We start from the raw sequence: 24,030 nt of genomic DNA, 5'->3' as shown, positions 1-24,030 counted from the left end.
AGAGGGACCTGGACAGACTGGACAACTGGGCGGTGAAAAACCTCATGCAATTCAACAAGGCCAAGTGCAAGGTCCTGCACCTGGGGAGGAATAACCCCAGACACCAGGACAGGCTGGGGACCGAGCTTGTGGAGAGCAGCTCTGCGGAGAAAGACCTGGGTGTCATGGTGGACGACAAGTTGACCATGAGGCAGCAGTGTGCCCTCGTGGCCAAGAAGGCCAATGGGATCCTGGGCTGCATTAAGAAGAGCGTCTCCAGCAGATCGAGGGAGGTGATCCTGCCCCTCTACTCAGCCCTGGTGAGGCCGCATCTGGAGTATTGTGTCCAGTTCTGGGCTCCACAGTACAAGAGGGATGTGGAGCTGCTGGAGAGAGTCCAGCGCAGGGCTACGAGGATGATCAGGGGCCTAGAACATCTGCCCTATGAGGAGAGGCTGAGGGAGCTGGGCCTGTTCAGCCTGGAGAAGAGAAGGCTGAGAGGGGATCTAATCAGTGTATATAAATACCTCAAGGGAGGGAGTGCAGAGGACGGGGATGGTCTCTTTTCAGTGGTGGCCACTGATAGGACTAGAGGAAATGGCCGGAAACTGAAACATCAAAAATTCCATAGGAACTTAAGGAAAAATTTCTTAACAGTGAGGGTGACAGAGCACTGGAACAGGCTGCCCAGAGAGGTTGTGGAGTCTCCTTCTCTGGAGATCTTCAAAACCTGCTTGGATGCAGTCCTGTGCCACGTGCTTTAGGTGTCCCTGTGTATGCAGGGGGGTTGGACTAGATGATCTCTAGAGGTCCCTTCCAACCCTAAGCATTCTATGATTCTATGATTCTATGATTTTCACTTGTCGCTTCAAGTTGCTGGGCGCAGGGGACAGAGGGGATTTGAACAGCCCTTCTTTTACTTCCTCACATCCTTAAAGAGCTTGGCAACATCGGAACATCGGCGCCAAGCCCTCTGAAGCTGGGTTTTTGTTACTTCATAGTGGAATTTTCCCTTCGGAGCAGAAGAGGTGTGGATTTCACCCTCTGCTGCCAATAATTTATGCAGACGTATCTAGCCTTGCTTTAGCATATCCTGGCGGCTGGGTTTGCTGCTGGACACATCCCTGAGGAGTGTGAGCAGGAACGGCTGCGACACAGGTACAAACTGATACACAAACTGTCTACATACACATTATAGGACAGCAATGCTTCATCTCACAAGAATGTACATTAGACAACCCCCATCTCAAAGAGGAAATGAAAACACAAAATATAGGCTGCTAAATTTCAAGAGGAATAATACTTTGCCTTTCTATAAGATAATGTTATAGTGATCACATGATGTTTTTGTTTTCTTTCTTATGAAATGTGTCTATGCCATGATAGGCAGGCAGGTAGAGGTGAATGATGAACATGGATAAGAGCAGAGAAAGTCTTCTACAACACAACAAGAATTTTTCCCTTTCAAGAGAAGCAAAGAGAGAGGGCATAATAAAGGTATAAAAATAAGGTCTTTTTATAAGCTCATTCCTTATAATATAAGATACAGGAAGTAATATAAGTTAATTGATCACTCCCATTCATACGTATGTAGAGAACAAAAGAAATGACCAGCAAAACTGGAAGGTTTTTCACAACTGCAAAAGATTAAAAGAGCTACCATTACATTACTATATGGAGCATAAACGAAAAAGAACAAAAGATTAAAAAAATCATGCCTATTTTTGAATTTATTTCCAGTTATGTCAAAAGGTGTTGGGGGAAACAAAAATAAAATGCTAAAAATGATATAAGCAGTAATGCTTTAGGACACCATTTAGAGTAGGACATTTATAAAAAGGACCAATACACAGAGAGGTCACTTCCCTATCAGTTACCAACGGAAGTGTTGTCCTTTTTCAATCACTGCAGGACTGGACACTGTTTTAAAAAAATAAAAAGTAAGAAATAAAGCAAAGTACTCTGGAGCAGCCCCCAAGGCAGCAGTCTGATCCGAGGCAAGGCCTCCTCTCCTCTCCTCTCCTCTCCTCTCCTCTCCTCTCCTCTCCTCTCCTCTCCTCTCCTCTCCTCTCCTCTCCTCTCCTCTCCTCTCCTCTCCTCTCCTCTCCTCTCCTCTCTCTCCTCTCCTCTCCTCTCCTCTCCTCTCCTCCTCTCTCCTCCTCTCTCCTCCTCTCTCCTCTCCTCTCCTCTCACCACACCTCTCACCACACCGTTTGGCACATCAGCTGCAGCAGGGAGTTCCCAGGAAGACGAGATTTCTGGGCCTGCCTTGCAGCCTACCTCAGCTGTAGGACAAAGCTAAGGTGTCCACACCTTTCTAAGAAGCAGAGCTCCAGCCAGTCTTTCAGATGGGAATGAAGTGATTACTGTGACTGATGAAACAACCTTAGGTAAAGGGAACAAATAAAAACAAAATGCAGCCTTAGTTTCAGAAAACAATTTAGTGGATTAATATAACATCTTAAACACACATATCATAATAAAGGTATTAATTTCTCCTTAGCATTCACGAAAGGTCTAGTTTTACTGAGGTACAAAAACTTAAATAAGAAAAAAAAACAGCATCACTATATTGAAAAAAGGCATTTCCTGTGATCAACACTTTCCTTCCCATTTTATGTGAAAAGTGTCAATGTAATTACTAAGCAGAATGTCACCTCATGTCTCTGTGCTGCCTGGCAAGCCAGCTAATATGGCTATTTTGGTCAATCACTTTTGAAAACTTCTTTTTTGTTTTGGACCTTTGCCGCTGCTGTGTGTTGTGCTGCAAACAAACAAGCTCTTTCTTCGGTGCTGCACCTAGCGGATGGAGAGGCTGCAATTAAGCAAAATGCACAATTTAATCTGTTGATCTAACAGGACAGTTTCCCTGATTACCCTGTTCAAATGCAACTTCCAGCAATACCTACGTTCTGTTTACTCTAGGGTAATTGGCTGCTGTTTTGGTGAGGTTAAGAATGTGCTCGCTGCAGTACTAACTATAAAATGCCAGCGTTTATCTACAGCAGATAATAGTGGCAAACAGAAGAGCAACATGCTCAATTTTACTCGTGAAGCTCGTTGAGCTTTATATAATAATTTAATCCCAGACAAGTCAGGCAGACTTTATAGCCACTCTGGAGCTGCAGGACTTGCTCGAAAGAGCTTCAGTCCAGTCCCCGCTCCATTCAGAGCAGGGTGTTCTCTGCACACCCGTGGGGCAAGCACTGTCCAAAAGGTGGGACAGAAAATGACGCCTCCAGAAACCCGCTCACTCACTTGACAGACTGGGTGTCTGTGAACCACCAGACACCATCACTAGCTTTTCTTATGTACCAAAGACCTGAAATGTAGCCAGCAGGGTGCACGGTGACTTGGGAAAGCATCCGGATCTGTGGCACTTGAGGCACAAATGATACCCTGGATGGGTATGTCTCATGCCGGATGCAAGGGATATCAATACCAAAATCCAGCACTGTCTCGAGCAGATGCGCTACGCACTCAGGGTGTGACAAAGTGCGTTTGACTTAAAGGAGCTTCTAAGCTGGGGGACTCTGTCACTGAGCTGCTCCGGGATTGTCTGATGAATCAAAAGGCTCTCGAAACCAAAGGTGACCAGTGTTCAAAGGCAACACATGGCCGTGCTCTCCCCGGGTGCAAGGTGGTGCCCACGCCTTCGGCATAAAACACCCAGGCCCCTGGAGCCCGTCTCCCCCTCAGCATCCGCGCAGACTCCGCTCTTCCTGCTCATTCTCCTGCGCAGGCTGCAGAGCTGCTCGGGCCGGCACCGGCCCGTACCTCAGATGTGCCTCCCCCTGCTATAAATAAGGGCCGTAACCCACGTTTTTCCGGCAGTTTGAGCAAATGTTCTCTGATGTGATCCCTCCCCGTAGAAGCGGGGGAGGTTCAGGGACTGCCCTGGAAGCAATCGGAGGAGGATATCGAGAGCGCAGCGGAGCGTGGCTGCAGGACGGACACAAGCGCGGGCACACGGACCTCTGCGGCTTGTCCCGCTGGCCCTGACGCTCGGCTGGAGGCGGCCCCTCATCCCTCCCGATGCCGCAAGGTCAGTGGGGAAGCGCGGGGCAGTGGGACAGGAGGCCGGCGGGAGCTCCCCGAGCAGCGCACGGCGGCTGCCGCACAGTCGGGTCCAGCGGTGACAGCCGCATGTGCAGAGTGCTGCGGGTGAAGGGCAGCTGTACGTGCTGGCGACGCAGAGCGTTCGGATGTCTACAGAGCGAGGCTGGGACCTCCTGCGGCGGGGCTCCCGCGTGCCGCGGGGACAGGGAAGCCCCCGGCCAGCCCTGCGCTGCAGCCCAGCAGCCCCATCCCGCAGGCACCGCGGCCAAGGGCTTCGCCCGGCCGGCTCTGCCGCCCGAGGCCCGCGGGCCCCGCGGCAGCCCCCGGCCCCGCGCGCCGCCGCCCGCGCCCCCGCGGGGAGCCGGGGCCGCCCCCGGCCCGGCCCCGAGCATGCTCAGTGCCGCCCTGACCTACTTTCCCCGGAGCCGGCACGCGGCGGGCACCGCTGCGGCACGGCGCGGCGCGGTATAGACCGGCACGGCACGGCACGGCGCGGTATAGACCGGCACGGCACGGCACGGCGCGGTATAGGCCGGCACGGCACGGCACGGCGCGGCGGCGCCCCGCGAGCGCGGACTGCGGCAGCGCCGCGCTCCGCCCGCCCCGGCCCCGGCCATGGTGCTGCGCGGGGCGCGCTGAGCGGCGGCGGGCGGAGCGGAGCGGAGCAGGTGAGCCCGCAGCGGCGCCGCGGTGTCCTCGGGGCCTCCCTCCCCTCCCTGTGCCCTCCCTCCGTGCCCCCGCGTGGCCGGGCCGGGCCGGACCGTGCGGGGCTGCTCGGAGCCCCGTGTCCTCCCGCAGCGGCGGCGGGAGCGGCGGCTCCTCGCGCCGCGGGGGCCGCGTTCAGCCTGGAAGTTGAGCGCACGAGTTCGGGTCTCTCCGGGCAAAAAGCTGCCGAGCCTGAAGCTGCTGCAAGGCCCTTGCGCACTGCGTGCCCCTCGAGCCCCTGGTGCTGCTGTTGGCTCTGTCACGCTCTGCGAAGGGGCACTGGGTGACTGCATGAGCGCGAGCTCCAGCAGTGCAGTGGACTCTTGAAGAGAGCTGAAGTTGTCCTGCTTTGCATTTAAAATACAGGCAACCTCCCGGTGTTTTGCCTTAATTACCCTTCCATCTCGCAGGGTAGTCTCATGAGATAGAATTCAATTTCAGAAGTGCCCTGAGGGAACAACCGTCCTAAACTTCAGAACGGTCTCATGCAGTGATAGCAAACACTGCTTCTCAGCAGGGCAAACCCGAGCAGCTCTGGACACACAAGCGTCAAACACCGGAAAGTTGGCTGACAGTGAAAAGGGGAAAGGAGTCAAAAGAGAAAATGAACTGGCATTTTGGTTGTTTGGAGGCCCTCCGTTGTGGAGCAGCCCCTCTCTGCACTGCAGCAGGGCACAGCAGCAGCTTCTCAGAGGAGATGCCGTTTGCGCGGCCGGCGAGCGCTGCCTGGCGCATTGTGTGCAGTTAGCAGCGGCTCCATTGATACCGCTGCGGCTCATGGACTAGGAGTCTCCTTTTTAACTGGGAAGCCTTCTAATTTAGACTGCAGTGTATCAGCAGCAGTTGGTTTCAAGTGCAGCTAATACAGCTGGAGTGTTCATTGTGTGCTGTTGTTTCTCTTTTTTGTTGTTTTCGTGAAGAGTTTAAAGTTATCAGAGGCCTAGTCAAACAGCAGAATATCCCCCAAGAAAAAGCTTTCCTCCTATTTTAACACAGATGTATGTGGTATTTGTCCAACTGCAGGCACATTTCCTATCCTGAAGGCTTGTAGGCAAAGTCAGACACTCTTTAAGCAATTAAAACATGACTGGAGCACACGAGTGAACTTTAAAGGAATCCGTATTGTACAGTGCCGGTTGCTTTTCTATTCCCCCCTTCTCTGCAGTCAGTCTCTACCACAAGAGCGGGAAGGGGTCAGCACAATGTGGTTAAGTGGATTTATCACTCACAGACACCCCTTTCCTGCCCATGCAGCCAGAACAACGCTGTCAGCGTTCAGCTCCGGTGGGGTTGGCTGCTGTTTTCTCTGTCATCTGCAGTTGGGCTGGAACTGTGGTACAAGGAAGTAGAAAACTCTTTAAGCAGTGCAGGATCTTCATGCACTAAGACAGAAACCCACCCCGTACAGTTTTAGGACAAAATGACACACAAGTGCTGGGGAAGGTCTTACGTGGAACAAAAACATTCTCTGATTCCCTTCTTGAGTCTGAAATCTAAGGATGTATATGTCTGATGGCTTGAACTTCTGGCGCTGATTAAGGCACCCATGAGATATGGATGCGACTGATAACGGAGCGAGCGTGGCGGGAGCTAAAGGAGCCTCTGCTGAACTTCACGTGCAGCGTCTTCCTCTCTGTCAGAGACTTTCATCTTTGCTAGACCCTTTTGCAAGTACACTTGGCTGTGATGGCACTGAAAGATATCCTGCCCCACATTACCAACTCACCAAAAGACTTTGGTGTGAGACCAAGCTCCTTGATACCTCCTGGATTGTTTTGTTTGGTTGTTTCTGAGCTTGGCAGCTATCTGGCCATGTGGACATCTGTGCAAACCCCTCTTTAACTGCAATTCTGTTATTTAGTTACTTTTTTAAATTCAAAAATTTGCTAAAACAGCTGTAAATAAAACAGCATCGCTTTCTGTCTACTCACAAACCATATGAAAAACATCATTTCCAAGACAGTGGAATTCTGAGACAGTATTATTACCTTTCAACAGTTAATTGAAATAATTCATAGCAACATTTTAGAGCATCACATCCTCTGTCTGGTAGGAAGGCTGTGAAGGGCAGACAAAATTTGTATCTGTTTATGTCAGACTAAGAATGGAGGAATTAAAACAGACTTAGTCATTTTGCTTTAGGTATTTAGTAAAATTCGGTAGTGAGCTCTCGCATTTCAGAGTAGATAAACAGGCACTACCTTTGTTATCAGAAATAGGGCACTCTGCACTGACAATACATAAACAGCTTATTCTGGAAGAGAGCCCCCACGCATGGAGGAATTGCATTAAGAAGCCTAAGCTTATCATTTAATTTACACTCTGCTACTCAGTTGTATGCCATTAAAGATTTTTCTTGATATATTTTAAGTCATGCAGGGATAGGGCTTGTTTCCCTCTCTGTGTAATCCCCAGTCCTATGTGTGGACTGTGAGATGTACAGTCACATCAGCAATGCGGGGTTTTCTCCAGTATGTGGGTGAATCATTTCTGGAGGGGATGTGTGTTATACCAGTGCACCGTGGTGTTGTATAGTATCGCCCTTCACATGGCTTGGTCTGCAAGTATGAGCACTTACCTCAGCCATGAATTCTTCAAAATATTCCTGTTTTAGATGTTGCATGCAGGGTCTAACTCTGGCCAACCTGTTGCCATTTGATTCCCCTGCATGAGCTAAAGAACTGTCTTTCTGTGCTTTACTTACACTGCTTTTAGAAAAAAAAAAAAAACGGTTACACATTCCTTTAAACTCTACCCCGACAAGTTTAGTTCTTCCCTATTCGTGGCATCCACATGTAACCTCCTTGCACTGTATCCTGGAAACCAATCAATGTAGAAGCCAACCATTAAAACCTGGTAATCTTGCAACTCTAGGGGGCTATAGAAGAATTAGTCCTAATCAAAGGTTTTCTCCTCATTTTTTTATTCTCTTTCATGTCCTAACTAAAACAGAAGTAGCTCGCTAAAATACTGTTTTAACAAACACTACATGCAGTGCATTGAAAATACTCAGTCTTCCAAAGCACATCCAAAATTTAGAATTTAAATACTAGAAGCCTTCATCCTTGCAAAACCCTTCATATCTATGTTTAAGGAAAATGTATCTTTTAATTTTGTATCTTGTTAAAGCTTTCTGGATTTTTTATTCTTCATTTGGAAAAAGAAAACAGTTAGATGGCTCTAAAGGATGGTTAGCTTTGGCAAATATAGTTCAAAAGAAGAAAAAGTGGAGGGAAGTCAATCGGGCCCTGTGCTCTTGGCAGGGTCCCATAAGCCATGCCAAGACTGTGCACGATCTGTTCTAACTGCTGACTTCAGTTATTTAAACTGTTGGCGGAATAAATACTTACTGAGTGCTGGTATAAATAGAAGACAAGAGGTGAGTAAAGAAAATTAAAGATACCTAGACCTTATGCCAAGCAGCTCAAAGATGTATTTGGAAGTGTGGGAGAGATTCTCTGTGCATCTTCTTTGTTCCTTCTTTCCTTGATCCCCCAGTGTTTCCTGCACCAGCAAAGCAGCAGCCCTGCTAAACATTTGCAGGGGATTAAGTCTCTTTAAGGTCTCTTACAGTCACACAGATCCTTCTGGAATAATAGCTTTGTACCCAAAACTGCAGTGAGTGGCAGTTGTCCAGCCTCCAAATAAATACAAATGCTAAATAAATCTAGATGATCTACATACCAGAAGTAATTACTTGTAAGATTTAAAAATCCGGCAAAGACTTCATACCTAATAAGCATAAGCTCAGTGACATCAGTCAGCTCTACAAAGGTCTATTCACTATTGATACAACTATATCTGCTCTGTGGGCTGGGTACTCCACAACTCAGTAAAAAAACATTTTCATCAGAAAACCTGTCTTAATTTAAAACTGCAAGCCTCTCCACTAAATATGAAACGTGGTTTTGCTTTTACTCCAAATACCTCCAAGGAAGAACACTGACATTGCTCAGTCCACATAAAAATGCACATATGAACTACAACTTATTTAATGAGAAATTAATCATCTGAGTTGCCTAAGTGTTTTTGTTAAGTGTGTTTCACAAATAAGCTGGTTTGATATAGCAGAGATGCTGGAATTACAGGAGCTGCAATGTCAAAAAGGGAACTTTTCAGGGGTTTGGCATTCTTGAGGAGCTTTACAATAATCTCTCCAGATAATTTCTAAACAACAGGCCTGCTTCATCTATTTGTTTTTAGGCCAATGCATGTCTGGGGCATTCACCAGACAACTGAAAGATATGGTTGAATCAATGGGGCAATTAAAGTATTCAAAGTGAACAGTTTTAAAGCATGGGATTTCATTATTTGCCAGTTTTCCAGGCCTGAAGTAGGAGAAAGAGTAACAGAATTTAAGAGAAATTTACAATAAAATATTTATTTGCAATTAGGCTTCTAAAATATTTACACACTTGTAAAGGTACCAGGAGGAATTCTTTCATTTTTACCACTGCTAAGTAGTCATGTGCTTTTTTTCTTTAATCCAAGTGTCTTAGTATAGCATTCATTTCTGAACACACATGTAATGTGCAATTCGTGGTATCTTGCTAAGATCACAAAAGTTTACATACGTAACTTTATGTTGAACCCCTATGGGTTTGGATCTTTCTGGGACAAATAGCTTCAGAAGAGAATACTCATTATTAGCTTTACTCTTTCTGCTGTCAATGGTAGAATAAGCTTCAGTCCATGCTTTTTTTGCATTTTCTTCCATTTTCGTTCTTTGTTAATTACCATGTGTCATGCAAAAAAACCCTAAATCGTCACATGTTTCTGTAATTCAGCGTGTAAAGGTATATCAGATTAATGAATAGGCTTCTTTATTACTTTCTGTTTTAGGTGGGAGTCCTTGTAAAGGACTCTGAGCTGCCACACTGGTAGCCATCCGTGTCCCCTGTCAAGAGCCATACACTCAGAGAACAGGGAATACATACACAGTTAAATCCCCATGCACTGCATAAGCTGCAATAATCCACAAACCTGAACAGATAAATTATATACGGTCTCCTGAATCTTCCTCAATTCCCAGCCCTTATTTTTATCCTGTGTCATGAACTTTCTGTTTCTGTTCCCACTGCCTCTTCTTCCACCAGAGTTTTGCTGAAATTTCTCTCTCTCTAGTATTATGAAAAAGAGTACACATGCCTCAGCTGTCCACTTTATACCATTCAGTATTGTGCATATTTTTAATAACCTCTCTTCTTACTCATATACCTTCTGCAGTCAGTAGTTTGCAAAGGTCATTTTAGTCTGTCTCTGGGTCTGATTTACTTCTGCTTTATCCTATTTCAAGATAAACTTCACCAAAACAGCACATTCTCTATGACCAAGAAGCCAGATCTACTAGCAAATAAAAGCCCATGAACTTTAGGTTCTGACTATCTACCTGTGGAGGGGAAAAAAAAAAAAAAATCAGTTCAATATTGCAGACACTCCAGATAAGTGACTAGCTTGATAAGTTCATCACTTTGCTAGGCTGGAGATAAGTTCTCTCTAAATGGTAAAAGCACCTATTTGCTATAGAAATATCATGGAGGACAGGATGTCAAAGGCAGTTTTTCAGGCTGTAGTGAACATTTTAAGCCTCTCTCTGTATGGTAAAATGTTGTTACTCAAAAATAAAAGAATTATCAAGGGAATCATCGAGGCAACTTCTTAGCATTCATTTGTCACACTTTCATATTGACTTCTCCAAGGCAATTTCTGTATTTGTTTTTATTGTACATTAGGGTAAATTTAGGTTGGAATAAACATCTGGAAGTCAATTGGTCCAAAACCCTGCTTGAAGTAGGGCCAACCTAGACGAGGTTGCTTCAGGCCATGTCTACTCAAATTCCGAACATCTCCAAGGGCGGAGATTCCACAGTCCCTCTAGGCAACCTGGTCCAGGGTTTGACTAACTTCATGACAAAAAATTTCTTCACAGTGTTCTTCACATTAGTGTTCTTCGTTGCAGAGCTCTGAGAACAGCCTCTGTCTGTCTTCACTCCGCCTTCCCATTAGGTAGGTTCAGGCAGCAAGTGTGACACAGGGTGGCTGAGCACGCTTGACCAGGTGCAACATCACACATGCTTGGTGAGAAGTTTCTGGAAGATTCCTAGAAGTTTCTGGAAGATTCCTAGGCAGTTGAAAGTAGCTGACAGGACTGAAACATGCACAAAGTTGGGAGCTGCTGTCACAGTTGGGAGCACAGAAGAGGTAGAGAAGGAAGCTTTTGATCTTACAGATATTACCAGTGTGTCACCTATTGAACATAGCTGGGGAAGGAGGAAGCCATGGAGTTCTGAAGAACTGAGAGCCCGAAGAACTGAATCCCCAAAGAGAAAGAACAGAGCAGCTCTTTCAGAATAAGATTTTTTTTAACTACAAGTCAGAAAGTTGCTACTAGGTACAAATGAGTGACACTCTTTACCTGACTGTCTGAACCCCCACGCTTTTCCTTAGTGGTTCTCACTCTTAGTCTATGAATTAGCAGTGAACTTATCAACTTCTCAATTCCTGTTCCAGTAAAACTTGTTAACCTGTGCCATTGTCCCTTTGTAAAGATATTGCCAACAAAACTAGAAAAGGAATTGGTTTGAAGAAAAAAAAAAGGTAGTGAGTCGAATTTTAATAATAAAGGGTTAGCTTTAATTTTCTTGGTAGCACTTTTTTTTTTAAATAGACTACTGAGAGCTAGAATGAAATCTCTTCATTTCATGCTCTTCGTCACTTAAAAGTAAAGGAAGACAGCGCTTGGTTGTTAAAACATCCTAAAACATCCTAGGATGTTTTAGGAATAAAACCATATTCCTGTATATAGGAATATAATTTATCTGTTATACAATGAGTTGCCTTTTTGTGCTTCACTGCTGAATTGAGCAACCTCACAGTTAATAGCATGACACATTATCCCATGAACAAGCCAGTCCTTGAAGAAATGAGCCAGGCAAAGGTATGCCTCACTGCCCTCCTTCTCTGTTCTCTTGTGCTAAGGCATCATGTCCTTCTGCACAAGTGCAATATTTACAAATGCAGCTCCTTCATCCCAGTCATTTTTTTTCATTTTTCTTCAGTGGTGGTAATGTTGATCTGTGACATGAAAAAACAGTCAAAACATTTCTCTGCGTGGCTACTTTACTATCCTCTCCATGCTGCAGCTTCTGTTCAGACCGATGCTTGGTTTTGGACAGAGAAGTTTGTAATATCAGTTTTCCTTGTTCTGCATACTTAGGAAAAATACCATTGGCCTCCATCTGCCCTTACAAAGCATTTTCCAGGCAGCTCATTTGAATACAAATGCACAGAGGACACTCTTGAGTTGGCTATCATGGCATTTAGCAGTTCAAACACACTAGCAGTTGTGGTTTTGTCTCCTTATTTGCCGTTTAGTTGGGCAGGTGAATCATAACCCATCGCACCCCTCATGTTTAACAAAGAAGCTGACTGCCAGATTGTTTTCCCTGATGTCCTCAGGCTGCTATTGTGCTAATGTAAAGCACAAGAAAGCATATTTTCTACCTATTCCCAAAACTCTTTCTTCTCACTTTTTTCAACCTGTCTACAGTGGTTTTGACTCTGCCCAAGAGATTAGTGAAGTCTCCAGGGTGCATCGTTCCTAGAGCAACCACCCTTGAACAGCCTTTCTTGGGGGGCTAAGATGTCTATGCACCATAAGATGATCTGAACGCTTTGGTTTCTTCCATACTTTTGTTCCACATCTGCAGTGCATAGGATGCACACCAAAGAAAAGATTCCCTATCACTTCTTAGTTACGCTCAGACACTGGCAGGGTTTGAAAACGTTTGTCTAAACCTGTATCTGTAAATCTTGTTTTTCAGAGAGGTTTGTCCCTGACTCCTTGAACATATCCAAATGTCCATCAACAGCACTACCACAAACAGCATGTGAAAGTGGGAGCTACCATTTCCAACCACTCTTGCTTTAAAGCTACTGCCTAGTTATTCCCTTTACCAGCCATCAAACTCTATTAATTTTTAGCTGAAATGCATCTATAGAGGTACTTGACATTTCCTCAATGTTGTTCATTCCAGGGGCATACGCTCTCAAGATTGACATGAGTAGGCATGAATCTTCCACAGTAGACATGAATTATTAAATTCTATTTCTTAAATTTTACTGCAGCTATTTAGGATACTTTTCTGTGGTGCCAGAATAAGGGAATCATGGCTATTTTCAGAGAAGTAATGGCCCTTTGACCATGTTAAGAACCAGTCAGATTGGTTGTCATAGTTTTTGCTTTCATATGATCCCAGGTAGACACAAATGTAAGCATACAGAATAAGCTTATCTTATGTTCTTACTTGCATCCCACATTTTCTAAAACAGCCACCCATAGCATCCATATGTTGTCAAGCTCAGTGGTCTGCCAACCGAACTGAGCTTAGCTTCCCAGTACACTGCTGCTCCTTCCTCAAGGGCTTCCTATTCCACCTCTCGGTGAGGTGATACTGTTTAATTTCTTTCTGAAATGCAAGTTATTTTCCACACTAAACACCATTTCCGGTTGCTATTTAGTTTCTCCTCCATCAAAAATGTTAATTCTAATACAATAATAAGCCACAGCCAGTAACTAGCAGTGCAAACCTTGATGAATTTATGTTGTACTTTTGCCCTTCCCACCGTCTTAATCCAGCCGGTCTTTGTTCCTGCTCTCTTGCCAGGAAGTGTGACGCGTCTCTTGGCTTTTCTGTGTGGCGCAATGCAGATCTATAACACTGTGCAGAAACACTGTATAAGGTGAATAGGTATAGCCGTAAAGAATGACTGTCTCCAAGGTTAATGCAGTAGTAGAAACGAGATGTAAATAGTTACTGAAGTGAACAGGCAGAACTGAAGGTGTTTTAAACTATTATGCCTGGAGCTAGGGGGAAATCTTCCAAAGTGCAGGTTGTATCTATAGAGAACTTTTAAAACATAGGCTATATATGCTCTGGAACACTGGAAATTGCTTTTTGAACTCACTGCTTATATAGCTTTTTATGATAAATGAGATTTGCATATGAACTTTAAAATGACTCTAGCTCTTCAAGACAAATGTTTTCATAGTTAGTAATCAGAAAAACAGAAAAAAATCAGGGTAGGCTTGGGGTTGTGACACACATCCATGCCATGCATGCAGCTTTTGTGAAAGAATATGGTTTGGCATTTCTTATGATGATTCACCCTATAAAATGGAGGAAAGTGTTTTGCTCCTTGAATAACAATAGTATCTATTTGTGTCAAATCAAGTTCACTGCCTTATAGAGAATGGAGGGTGGAAAGGAAAATTGCCCAATCAAGTGAAGGACAGTAATGTATTTTCTTTCCCTTCTAAAAGAAAGTAGAAGGGGCGGGGGAAAAAAAAAAGGAATATATGTTTAGTGCTTCCTTAATAAAGGGAACCAGCCTAGCCTTGTCAGCTGTCACTTTCTCATGCTATGATGGATGAGATAACACAGTGCCAAACAGATCTTTAAATAAATTTTAAACTGTTCTGCAAACAGAATTGTCACTTGGAGAATGTTTGTTAGACGCTTTCTGTTTTCTTTTGAATTCCAGGTAGGTCCTTCTAATTAGCAAACTTCATTAAGTTCCAAACATTTCTTAGAAAAACATGAATAAAATGAATATAATTAGAAATTCTGATACAATTTCAATGTAATTTGTGGCACTTATGCTCTGTGTGAAATTTCCGAAGTTCTCATTTTGAGGCTAACATTGTGGCATCAGTCAGCACTGAATGCCAGCTGTGTTCAGTGGGAGCAATAACAAGGCCAATAGAGAGCCCGTTTGTAACTCCCCTCCTCTGTTTGCAAACCAAAATTGCTGTTTAAAAAAGCTCATTGTAGTTGACTAGTTGAGGGAAAATATTGTAGTCAGACTGTGCAAAAATTACAGGAAAAATGCTTAATGCCATGTAAGGAATAGAAATGTCCCAACTGCATTTGTACCTCGATGAAACTTTAACCATAACAAATTGCGCTTAAATCTAATTGTGGGAAAAAAAAATACTAGCAAGCATTTTTCATCTTAAACTTACTCTAAAAATGACATGAAAATTACTTTATAAAATAATAAATATCCTCATTGAAGTGTATTCCTCCATCTTAAGGTTTATCTCAAAGAAATTTTTTTAAAAAAAGAGTAACCTAAGAAAAGTGAATGGTCAGAGAGGTTCTGCTGTATGTACTGTGGTGTTTGCTCACAGGTGTGTGTATTGGGGGTTCCAATACCAGCTCCAAAAATCTTTCCCAGAGTAGTTCTTTCTTGTAGCACATTCTGCACCTCAGGTAAGAGCACACATGTGGCAGACATGCAGCACTGGTCTGGTAGTGACAGCTTTCATGTGCTGCACCTTTGGTTTTTGCTGTTGATTTTCCATTAAAAAAAAAAAAAAACTATCTTTAGAACTTTTGGAATAAAACCGTAGCAGCAATTTAGCTACAGCAGCAGCTAAGTGTCTAGGTGATAAAAGCCTCTCCCACGCCTGCCACTCTGAACAATGCCATTGTCAGGAAAATGTTTGCATCTTTTTCCAGTAAGAATAAGGACTATGATAACATTAGCATTTAGATAAGGCACTGAGATGATTGTGAAATGCATTAATGGATGTGTCTCTATTTTAAAAGAGCACATCTAATGGATTGTTTATACATGCCATCTCATTGTAGTTACTTATTTATTTTATAGGATATTTTAAACATAAAATTGCATGGATCAAAGTAAAACTCTCCTGTGACCTCACCTCCAAGGCCTGCATTCAACAGCCACCTATCCCGGTTCCCAGCCAGCTGTGCAGCCTGCTGAAGGAAAATGAACATACTGAACAGCCGCCACTTTTTGTACTTTCTGCCTACCACCCGCCTTGTCATCTTGCTAGCAGCTCTGACAACTGCTGAAGATGTGACCAACAGCACTTTCAACCGCACTGACGTGAACGTGGGATCTGTGCCTGTGGTCACCTCCCACATCGACCATATCATAGTCAGGGAGGGGAGCAGTGCCTTGATCGACTGCAATGTCCGAGGAAATCCTAGTCCACACTACAGATGGTACAATTCCAATGGCCGCTTGCTACACGAGGAAGGGAATAAGGGTAAGATTTTTGTATTCTTGGTGTTCACAATGATTTCATTCAGCCTGTCAAGGAACGTGTTTGTTTACAGCAGACTGACAAAAAACTAGAATGCTATGACCTATCTTGTGTACCTGTGTGGAAGCAGAAAGAAAGCAACCACCTGGGATCACAGCAGCTACAGATTTCTTGAGCACTCCTTAGAGGAAAACAATACAATTTTTAATCATGTGTTATTTTATAGCAACACATACCAAAAAGCTGAAAACTTCAGTAGAGGATGTAGACACAAAGGGGGAAAAGCTTCTTTTCACCAGAAGCCTTCAGGTTTGATCCCATTTCTCAATCTCTCCTCTTTGTTTTTTTCTGCCAGCAAGAGACTGAAAAGCTATTTGCCAGCGGAAGAAAGGGCTCACTTGGCATATGGGAAGAGTTAGTGGGCATGGATTCAACACAGCTAGCTCCCTACTGGCCTTCCTGCCTTTATTTGTAGTGCCATTTGTAGTGGAGTGTGAGAAACAGGAGATGCCCTGAATAGCCAACAGAAAAACCCACGTGGGGCAGCAGTTAGAAGGACAAACCATGTTAGAGCCATTCTGGCTGCACTAAGACTCCGCAGCTGTATTTGCCAGAGACCTTAATATCACATGAACTTGTTTTCCTTAAGTGGAAGATTTGGATTGGATGATAATTCTGGCTGTACTTTTAGTGATCCTTTGGGGGGTTCGGAAGGTGTTTTGCTCAGACAATTCTTTCATACTAACATACTAGCAGCCTGATGACATAAGCTCTTAGTTATTCACATGAAGTGCAGAATAGCTTGTTTCACTAATAGCTGACCTGAGGGAGGGCCCTTGTACAACAAAGTAATATGGACCCAGCTGTATGTATAGCAATATAGTCCACCTGCACCAGCTTTCTGCATAGCTGGGTGTGTTTCACACTTCAGTCTTTAGTCATTTTCTGTGTAAATGTTCTCTAGAAAGGAACTGCCTGAGCTCTCAAGTAGGCTTTCATGTATAATTTGCGCTGTCATGGTGGCAGATTGCAGTTAGTGCAAGAGTGTGAGTTAGTGCAAAAGGCAGAGTTTTTTAGTAGGGCTCACCTACAGAATTATTTCTGTTTAACCATTTTAGGCATCTAACTTTACATCTTTGTGTAGTCAGTTGAGAGAAGTAGCTGCTAATACAAACATTCAGGTAGATGAGCAAAAACACTGACCAAATCAGTAAAGATTATAGGTGTAAAAATTACACTTTGACTCAGACTTTCTCCTTTAAGAAACTGACTCTATGAGGAATGCTTCCTAGCACAACAGTTAATGTATTTGGTTATTTAGAATATGGTGCTGAATTGTCTTCAAAGCCCAGCATTGGTACCTGTGTAATCACTGCTTTCTCATCAGGGTTACACTCTCTGCTGTGTTGATGCACTGGCACCAAACCAGCCACTGAGTCACAGTTCAGTGTCGTTATGTCATTCCTAACAGCTGGAGCCAGGATACATCCACAAGGCACCTTGTCATTTTACAGTGAATAAAGACCGACATTGCCAACATTGCAATTTAAAGAAATACCTAGCAACAATACATTATATCTCATTCTAGGGATGGAGAAAAAGTGTCATTTGTTGGAAGTGTTGGCATTCGTAAGATTTTTTCTTCTAAATTTGCCTTTATCAGACTCGAGTCAATTTCCATGTGAAAGTCTGCTGCAGACTGATTTTTATTTATTCTTTATTTTTTAATTTCAGGCAAAATGATTCATCTGTTCTGAAGTTTTAGGCTAGGGCAAAATATGCTGTTTTTGTAAAGTTAAAAAATCTAATAAGCTTGATACCACACATTAAATGAGGAGGATAAAAAGATGTAATTAAGAACTGTGCATCCATGGATTGAGGCAGGGATCATATGGGAAGATTAATACGTGATTACATAATCAGAGTTAACGGCGATACTCAGTAAGTGCATTCATGGAATTGTGAGAGGCTGTGTTTGTAGCTGTAGTGTGCTCTTAATACAACATGCTTGGGATAACTGAATTCACACTGTACTACACTTGCTTCGTTAGGTTGCCACATTGTAATCAGATGGACTTCTTAATAGCGTTCTAGGCTTGAATAAGATCTCAGATGTTACGGCTTAAAACTTAGACATGGAGTATATACAACTGTGCTGGAAGCCTGAGCTTAGTAAAATGTGAACACGCAATAACTGGTCTTATAAATAATAACCAACTTCCTAAAGTAGTGCTTAACATGCACTTGGCACAGAAGACTATCCATGGTAATTTAAGAATGTTTTCTTGCTGTGCTGGAATGTCTTACTATTTGTACTAGCTATGGTGAACTGTAACTTCAAAGTGATTGCTATAGATCTACCATTTTCCCTAAAGGTATGGAGAAAATCACATAGGCATAGATGAAAATTCTGAGCTCCCACTCCGTAATATTTCACACTGCCTGCGGGAATCAAGACTTAGTGCCATAAAACAGAAAACAGGAATACAGCAATCATAATATTGGTGGAAAAATAAACAGTGTTTTAGGACACCCACAAGGTCTAAATTACTTTGATCCTTTTGTTTGCCATCCATCTTGCTCATACTGTCTCATTTCCCTCTTTTTTAAAGTCATACTTCAAAATTAAATTATGAACACCTTGGGGGTTGGCAATATTAGTATATCATGTGGCATATGCTGGGGAGGCTGTCTGTGTTAAGTAGCCAGTTTTTTAACTTAACTGACTAGGGGATTTTGATAGATATCACACATATTAGCTATTTTTTATGAAACTTTCAGGGCGTGATCTGATTATTCAAAGCTGATGCCAAGGATTTGATGATAGTAGCCCCTAGCTAGGATCTCAGGGACAGACAAGCTGTTGTCATGGTAAACATTTTGTCTTCTCATCAACATGTTGCACCTTGTGAAGAAACGGACTCAGTCTGGGGTGCAGAGTGAGACAACTTTATTTCCAAACCGACTTCTTTTTATACTTTCTTAACACAAGTGTTGCAAAGCGCACAACCAATCAGCATCTGGCCACCTGCGCGGTTGTCTGGCTTTGTTTCTTTTCTTCTGGCAAGACACGTCGCACACGAGGCAGGGGGAGGTGTTCCTCAGTCCTCGTCTTTCTCGGCTCTGTCCCCCATCTGCTGCAAAGACTGACACCCTTGTGGTTAACTATCTGCTAACAAGGTACTATTGTCTTTGAACAAGCCTCCACATCTCACCCTTCTTTATTTGTTTTTGGTTGAACAGCCATGACTTAATTAAATGATCTATCCTTAAACACATAACAAGAAACAAAGCAGGCACACTAACAATAAACGAAATATGCCAAACATCAACAGTCTGTCCTACTAGACAGGTTACGAACGGATTTACTGAACTAGATAATCTTCTGTGGAAATCCCTAAGGAGGGACGGATCCAATTAATAGTTCCCAAAAGTTTTTGAAGATCATTCAAAGTCCTTATGTCTGTCTTTAGGGTCAATGATTGTGGTCGAATTTGATGATCAGAAATTCTCCATCCTAAATATCGCCAAGGCGGACTTTCCTGTACTTTATCTTCTGCAATTTTTAATCCTGCAGCTGATGCTGCTCGCGTAATCTGTTGCAGAGCCTCTTCTGCTGTTTCCTTTTGCTCTGCAGCAATCAATATATCGTCCATATCTTCCCATCGGCACAGTACAGGGTGGTATCGGAGTCCATACCATTATCTTAATTTCTCCTTTGAAATCTGCATTGACAACTGCAGGTAACACAAACAGCCCTTGTCTCGTTGTTGAAGATCGCCCAATCAATAGTGCTGCCATTCCTCGCCCCAGGGGGCCGTGGACACCAGTTGGAATTAGCACAACTGATGTATCAGTAATTAGCACTTCTATTGTAGTGGCCAGGTCCACCCCGGCGCTGCCCCCTGTGCGGGCGCACAGGCGGCGGCTGCTTCCCGGTGGGAGCCACTCCGAGGGGTGATTTGCCGTCATGGCGCGACCCCTTGCCGCTCTCCGCTTGAAGTTTCCCGAAGGGGCTTGCGGTCGACCTTCCTTATCAAATTTTGATCGACACTGATTAGCATAGTGTTGTCCTTTGTGGCAGCGCGGACATAGTCCAGGCGCTCCTTTGTTTGCTTGTGTTTTCGGACAGTATTTACGAATATGCCCAAATTGGCCACAAGCAAAACATGGCCTTTTCATAGACATTGTTGCAAATGTTTCGGCCATCAGTGAATATTCATACTGTTTGGTACCGACATTAATACATGCTTTTAGCATGTCATCAATAGTAGGATCCTTTAGTGGCCGCAAAACTCTCTGGCAATCAGGGTTAGCATTCTCAACTGCTAGTTGCTTAAAAATGTAGCTTCGTGCTTGTTCATTATCAATTTGTTTCTCCAGAGCCTCATTAAGCCGATCCAAAAACTTCATATATGGCTCATTCGCATCTTGTCTTATGCTAACAAAAGGTTGTCTTTGTTTACCACTCTCCGGAACGGCCTTAAGGGCGCGGAGAGCAAGTGCCTTAACTTGTTGCAAGCCCTCAGGGGGGATTTCTGCTTGTGCTGTTGTAGCACTGTGATCGCCCTCCCCCATTAGCACGTCCACAGTAACAGCCCGTAAAGGACCTTTTTTCGACAGCCGCTGGTTTTCCTCCCCCTGAGCTCGAGCAAGCTCTCTCATTTTCGATTCCCACATCGTGTATTGCATATCAGTCATAATGAGGCGAAACAAGGTTTTAAAATCATGGGGAGTAAAAACCGAAGAATCACAAAGAGATTGTATAAGGTGGGTGGTATATGGTGCGCCAAGGCCATGATCTGTCACCGTACGTCGCACGTCCTTAATAAGATTATACGACAAACCTTCCCAACGCGGATTCTGGTCTGGTGCACAGATAACGGGAAAGGCTTTCAGCATGCCCACATCCCCCGCCTGTTTTGCTCCTCGTTTTACTGAGGCCCATTTATCGTGAGGATCCGGGGGGTATAGGTCTGGCTCCTTTCCAGGGTCAATAGGACCCGGACCAAAAGGATCATCGTCCTGTTCATCAGGTGGCAGTACCGCAAAGGCTTTTGCAGCACGTTTTCTTTTCTGATTCTCATCAGGACACGATTGAGGTAAAGGAGGCGCGGAGGGGATGGCAGGGGCCCCGATCCCGTCATTTATGTTCGACTGCAACCCACTATGAGATTTCAATATTTCGAGTACAACTCGCCATTGTGGCAACAGGTTAGCAGCAGCCTTATCACCGCGCGTGGCACTATCCCACAGTCGGACCCCAATTTGGTCCCATCTTTCCAGATTAAAAACATTCTTACTATTCACCGAAGGATCGTCTTTAGAAGCCCATGCAAGAACCTTTTGCAGCTCTTCTTCACCTAATTTTTTTCTTTGCGGTTTCAAGTTTTTAGGAGAAGCTTCTAAATCGTCCTTTTGTTCCTTCATTAGGTATGAACCCATAGTTCCCAGCCGCTTACCTCTTTCCTTTCAAGAGGCTTTTAGTGTGCACACAAAGTAAGCTTCCTTTCAGCTTGATCCTTACGCTTCCTTTCAGCGTGATTCCCGGGAGTTCAGCTGGGCGGTGCAACCGGAGAGACAGCTAGTCTTCGAGCCCCACGTTGGGCGCCATTTGTTGCACCTTGTGAAGAAACGGACTCAGTCTGGGGTGCAGAGTGAGACAACTTTATTTCCAAACCGACTTCTTTTTATACTTTCTTAACACAAGTGTTGCAAAGCGCACAACCAATCAGCATCTGGCCACCTGCGCGGTTGTCTGGCTTTGTTTCTTTTCTTCTGGCAAGACACGTCGCACACGAGGCAGGGGGAGGTGTTCCTCAGTCCTCGTCTTTCTCGGCTCTGTCCCCCATCTGCTGCAAAGACTGACACCCTTGTGGTTAACTATCTGCTAACAAGGTACTATTGTCTTTGAACAAGCCTCCACATCAACATGATTGCCTTTTTCCAAAATCTGAAGCTACTTTGACAAAGCTAATGATTAAGACTGTGCTGATTATATAAACAAGATACCTCTAACTAAGATATTCTGTCTCCTTTCCAGCAGGAAAATGGTGGTTTCTTGACAATGGGCAACTAAACATTACCAGTGTCTCTTTCGAAGACAGAGGTAAATACACATGTGTTGCATCTAACATGTTTGGCAGTGTTAATAATACTGTGACACTGCGGGTTGTCTTTACTTCTGGAGACATGGGCATCTATTACATGATTGTCTGCCTTGTAGCTTTTACCATCGTTATGATTTTGAACATTACCCGGTTATGTATGATGAGCAGTCACCTAAAGAAAACAGAGAAAGCAATCAACGATTTTTTCAGAACAGAGGGAGCAGAGAAACTCCAGAAAGCCTTTGAGATTGCTAAGCGTATCCCAATTATCACTTCAGCCAAAACACTTGAACTTGCCAAAGTTACTCAGTTCAAGACCATGGAATTTGCTCGCTATATTGAGGAGCTTGCTCGCAGTGTACCTTTGCCACCTCTCATCATGAACTGCAGGACTATAATGGAAGAAATTATGGAGGTTGTGGGTCTGGAGGAGCAAGGACAGAATTTTGTACGGCAAACAGCGGAAGGCCAGGAAGGCACCGAGCCCGATGAGGTGTACATGATCCCTAACGCTCTGAAGCGCAGCGACTCCCCCACAGCTGACTCGGATGCGTCGTCGCTGCATGAACCACCTCAGCAGATCGCAATAAAGGTGTCAGTACACCCGCTGTCCAAAAAGGACTGCGCGGACGGCCAGTCACAAGAAAGTGTGCAGCTGGACACCAAGGAAGAAGCACCAGCACCTCCTCCAGAGCCTCCCGCCGGGCCTTCTGCTGAACTCAGTTCTGACGACACAGCATTGGCAAATGACACAAGTACAGGTGTTACATGTGAAAGCCATGTATGACAGTTACTCTTGAATCTATGCATAGCAGGAAAATCAGGAGCTCTTTTAAAAATACATATTGTACTTGCCGCTAAGCCTTACCTGGAGACTATCATAGCAAAAGCATGTATGTGGATTATTTGGCACTTTCTTCTCAATTTGACTTTAGTTTACCATGATGTATGGCTGAATAATTGCTTAATTAATATTAATATTAATTGCTCTTTTGGATTAGGAATTTTTCCAAGAAATATTTACCTCAGCACTTTCTAGGTTGGTGTCACCTGTAGTGGCTGTCTGGCAGTCACTGGTAGTGTTGATGTAAGACACTTGACCTTAATAGGCATAAAACTGGTTTTAATTTTCCTCCGCTCACATTATTTCCAACTATTGCATTTTTGCAAATATTGTCTCATGAATTTGAAAAACTGCCCAAGAGGCAGCACTCCACTAGCCAAATAAAATCCTAATAGATCCCATTTACAAAACCTCTTTGCTGAGCTGCATTGTGATTTAGAGAGCTATTAAAGAAAGTTAAAATGTTTCCATTTCATTTGAGACCATGGTGCTTAGGCACAAGGGAAATAGTTTACCTTTTTCCGTGGAATAAAATGCCAACAATTTTTTTTCCACATCAAAAAAACAACTTGGGTGCATATTTTACAGGCAAGAAAGCCCTTTGAATCTGATAGAAAGCTGCAGTCACAAAATTCTGAAGATTTTGTGCATATATTTGACTGTCTTTGACTTTGCTAGAAGTTTATATGGAAAGCGGTTATAAGTGTGCAAAATGTATTGTTTGGTAGTTGTTGAGTAGAAGTACATATCACCTTAACCGAAGATACACAGGTTTATTAAGAGTTATGTGAGCTCCAGTAGTCAAGTGATTACTAAAGTAACAGAAGACCCTTTATTGGACTTGGCAATTTTGTGCAGATTAATATTCTGAAGATCAAACTGAAAGTGTCCTGTGTATCCACAATGATCATTGCACAAACTGTGTTCTGTGTTAAGATTACTTGGGTAAGACGTTCACTGCTCGAGTACATGGGACTTTATCCCAGTGAAGCTTTAATGATCATGGCAACTGTGGCATTCAGAAGATCGATACTTATCCCAGGAAATACCTAAAGCAGAGGGAAGTGATAATGTCTATTGTAGACAGGCAATGAAAAAAAACCCTTCTCCTGAGTAAGTCTGGAAAGAAAGGAGGAGTTTGTTCAGGATTAATAACTACTACATTATCTGACACACACTCAGTTTGAAACTGGTGAACAAATTCTCACCTGGTGGCTTCTAAGAAGGACTATGAATATACATTCATGGAGATATTC

The 24,030-nt window shown here is 43.8% G+C and overlaps 1 protein-coding gene across 4 annotated transcripts; it reads left to right on the top strand.

Annotated features, from left to right (window-relative positions):
* Positions 1 to 3,909: 3,909 nt before the first annotated feature.
* On the top strand, positions 3,910 to 23,194 carry MFAP3L (microfibril associated protein 3 like). 4 transcript variants are annotated; one of them, XM_088528115.1, is made up of 4 exons: positions 3,910 to 4,024; positions 15,418 to 15,823; positions 21,864 to 21,929; positions 22,047 to 23,194. In XM_088528115.1, the coding sequence occupies exons 2-4, from the start codon at positions 15,541 to 15,543 to the stop codon at positions 22,715 to 22,717; spliced, it is 1,020 nt and encodes a 339-aa protein (XP_088384241.1). In that variant the 5' UTR covers positions 3,910 to 4,024; positions 15,418 to 15,540; the 3' UTR covers positions 22,718 to 23,194. The 4 variants fall into 4 exon arrangements, with proteins under 4 accessions (XP_088384241.1, XP_088384240.1, XP_088384238.1 ...); XM_088528114.1 differs by having other exon boundaries at positions 21,867 to 23,194; XM_088528112.1 differs by having other exon boundaries at positions 21,864 to 23,194.
* The last annotated feature ends 836 nt before the right edge of the window (positions 23,195 to 24,030 follow it).

Source organism: Tinamus guttatus, unplaced genomic scaffold (assembly GCF_059628265.1).
Source record: "Tinamus guttatus ecotype Peru unplaced genomic scaffold, ASM5962826v1 Tinamus_guttatus_pri_ptg000301l, whole genome shotgun sequence".
In the NCBI taxonomy this organism is placed as follows: Eukaryota; Metazoa; Chordata; class Aves; order Tinamiformes; family Tinamidae; genus Tinamus; species Tinamus guttatus.
Note: the sequence above shows the minus strand (reverse complement) of the source record. Positions and strands in the feature narration are given on the sequence as shown.

Bases quoted from the DNA above. Each gene is read 5' to 3' on its own strand.
- MFAP3L (XM_088528112.1), top strand. From the start codon at position 15,541: ATGAACATACTGAACAGCCGCCACTTTTTGTACTTTCTGCCTACCACC. The intron at 15,824-21,863 runs GTAAGATTTTTG...TCTCCTTTCCAG, and splicing joins ACACGAGGAAGGGAATAAGG to CAGGAAAATGGTGGTTTCTT.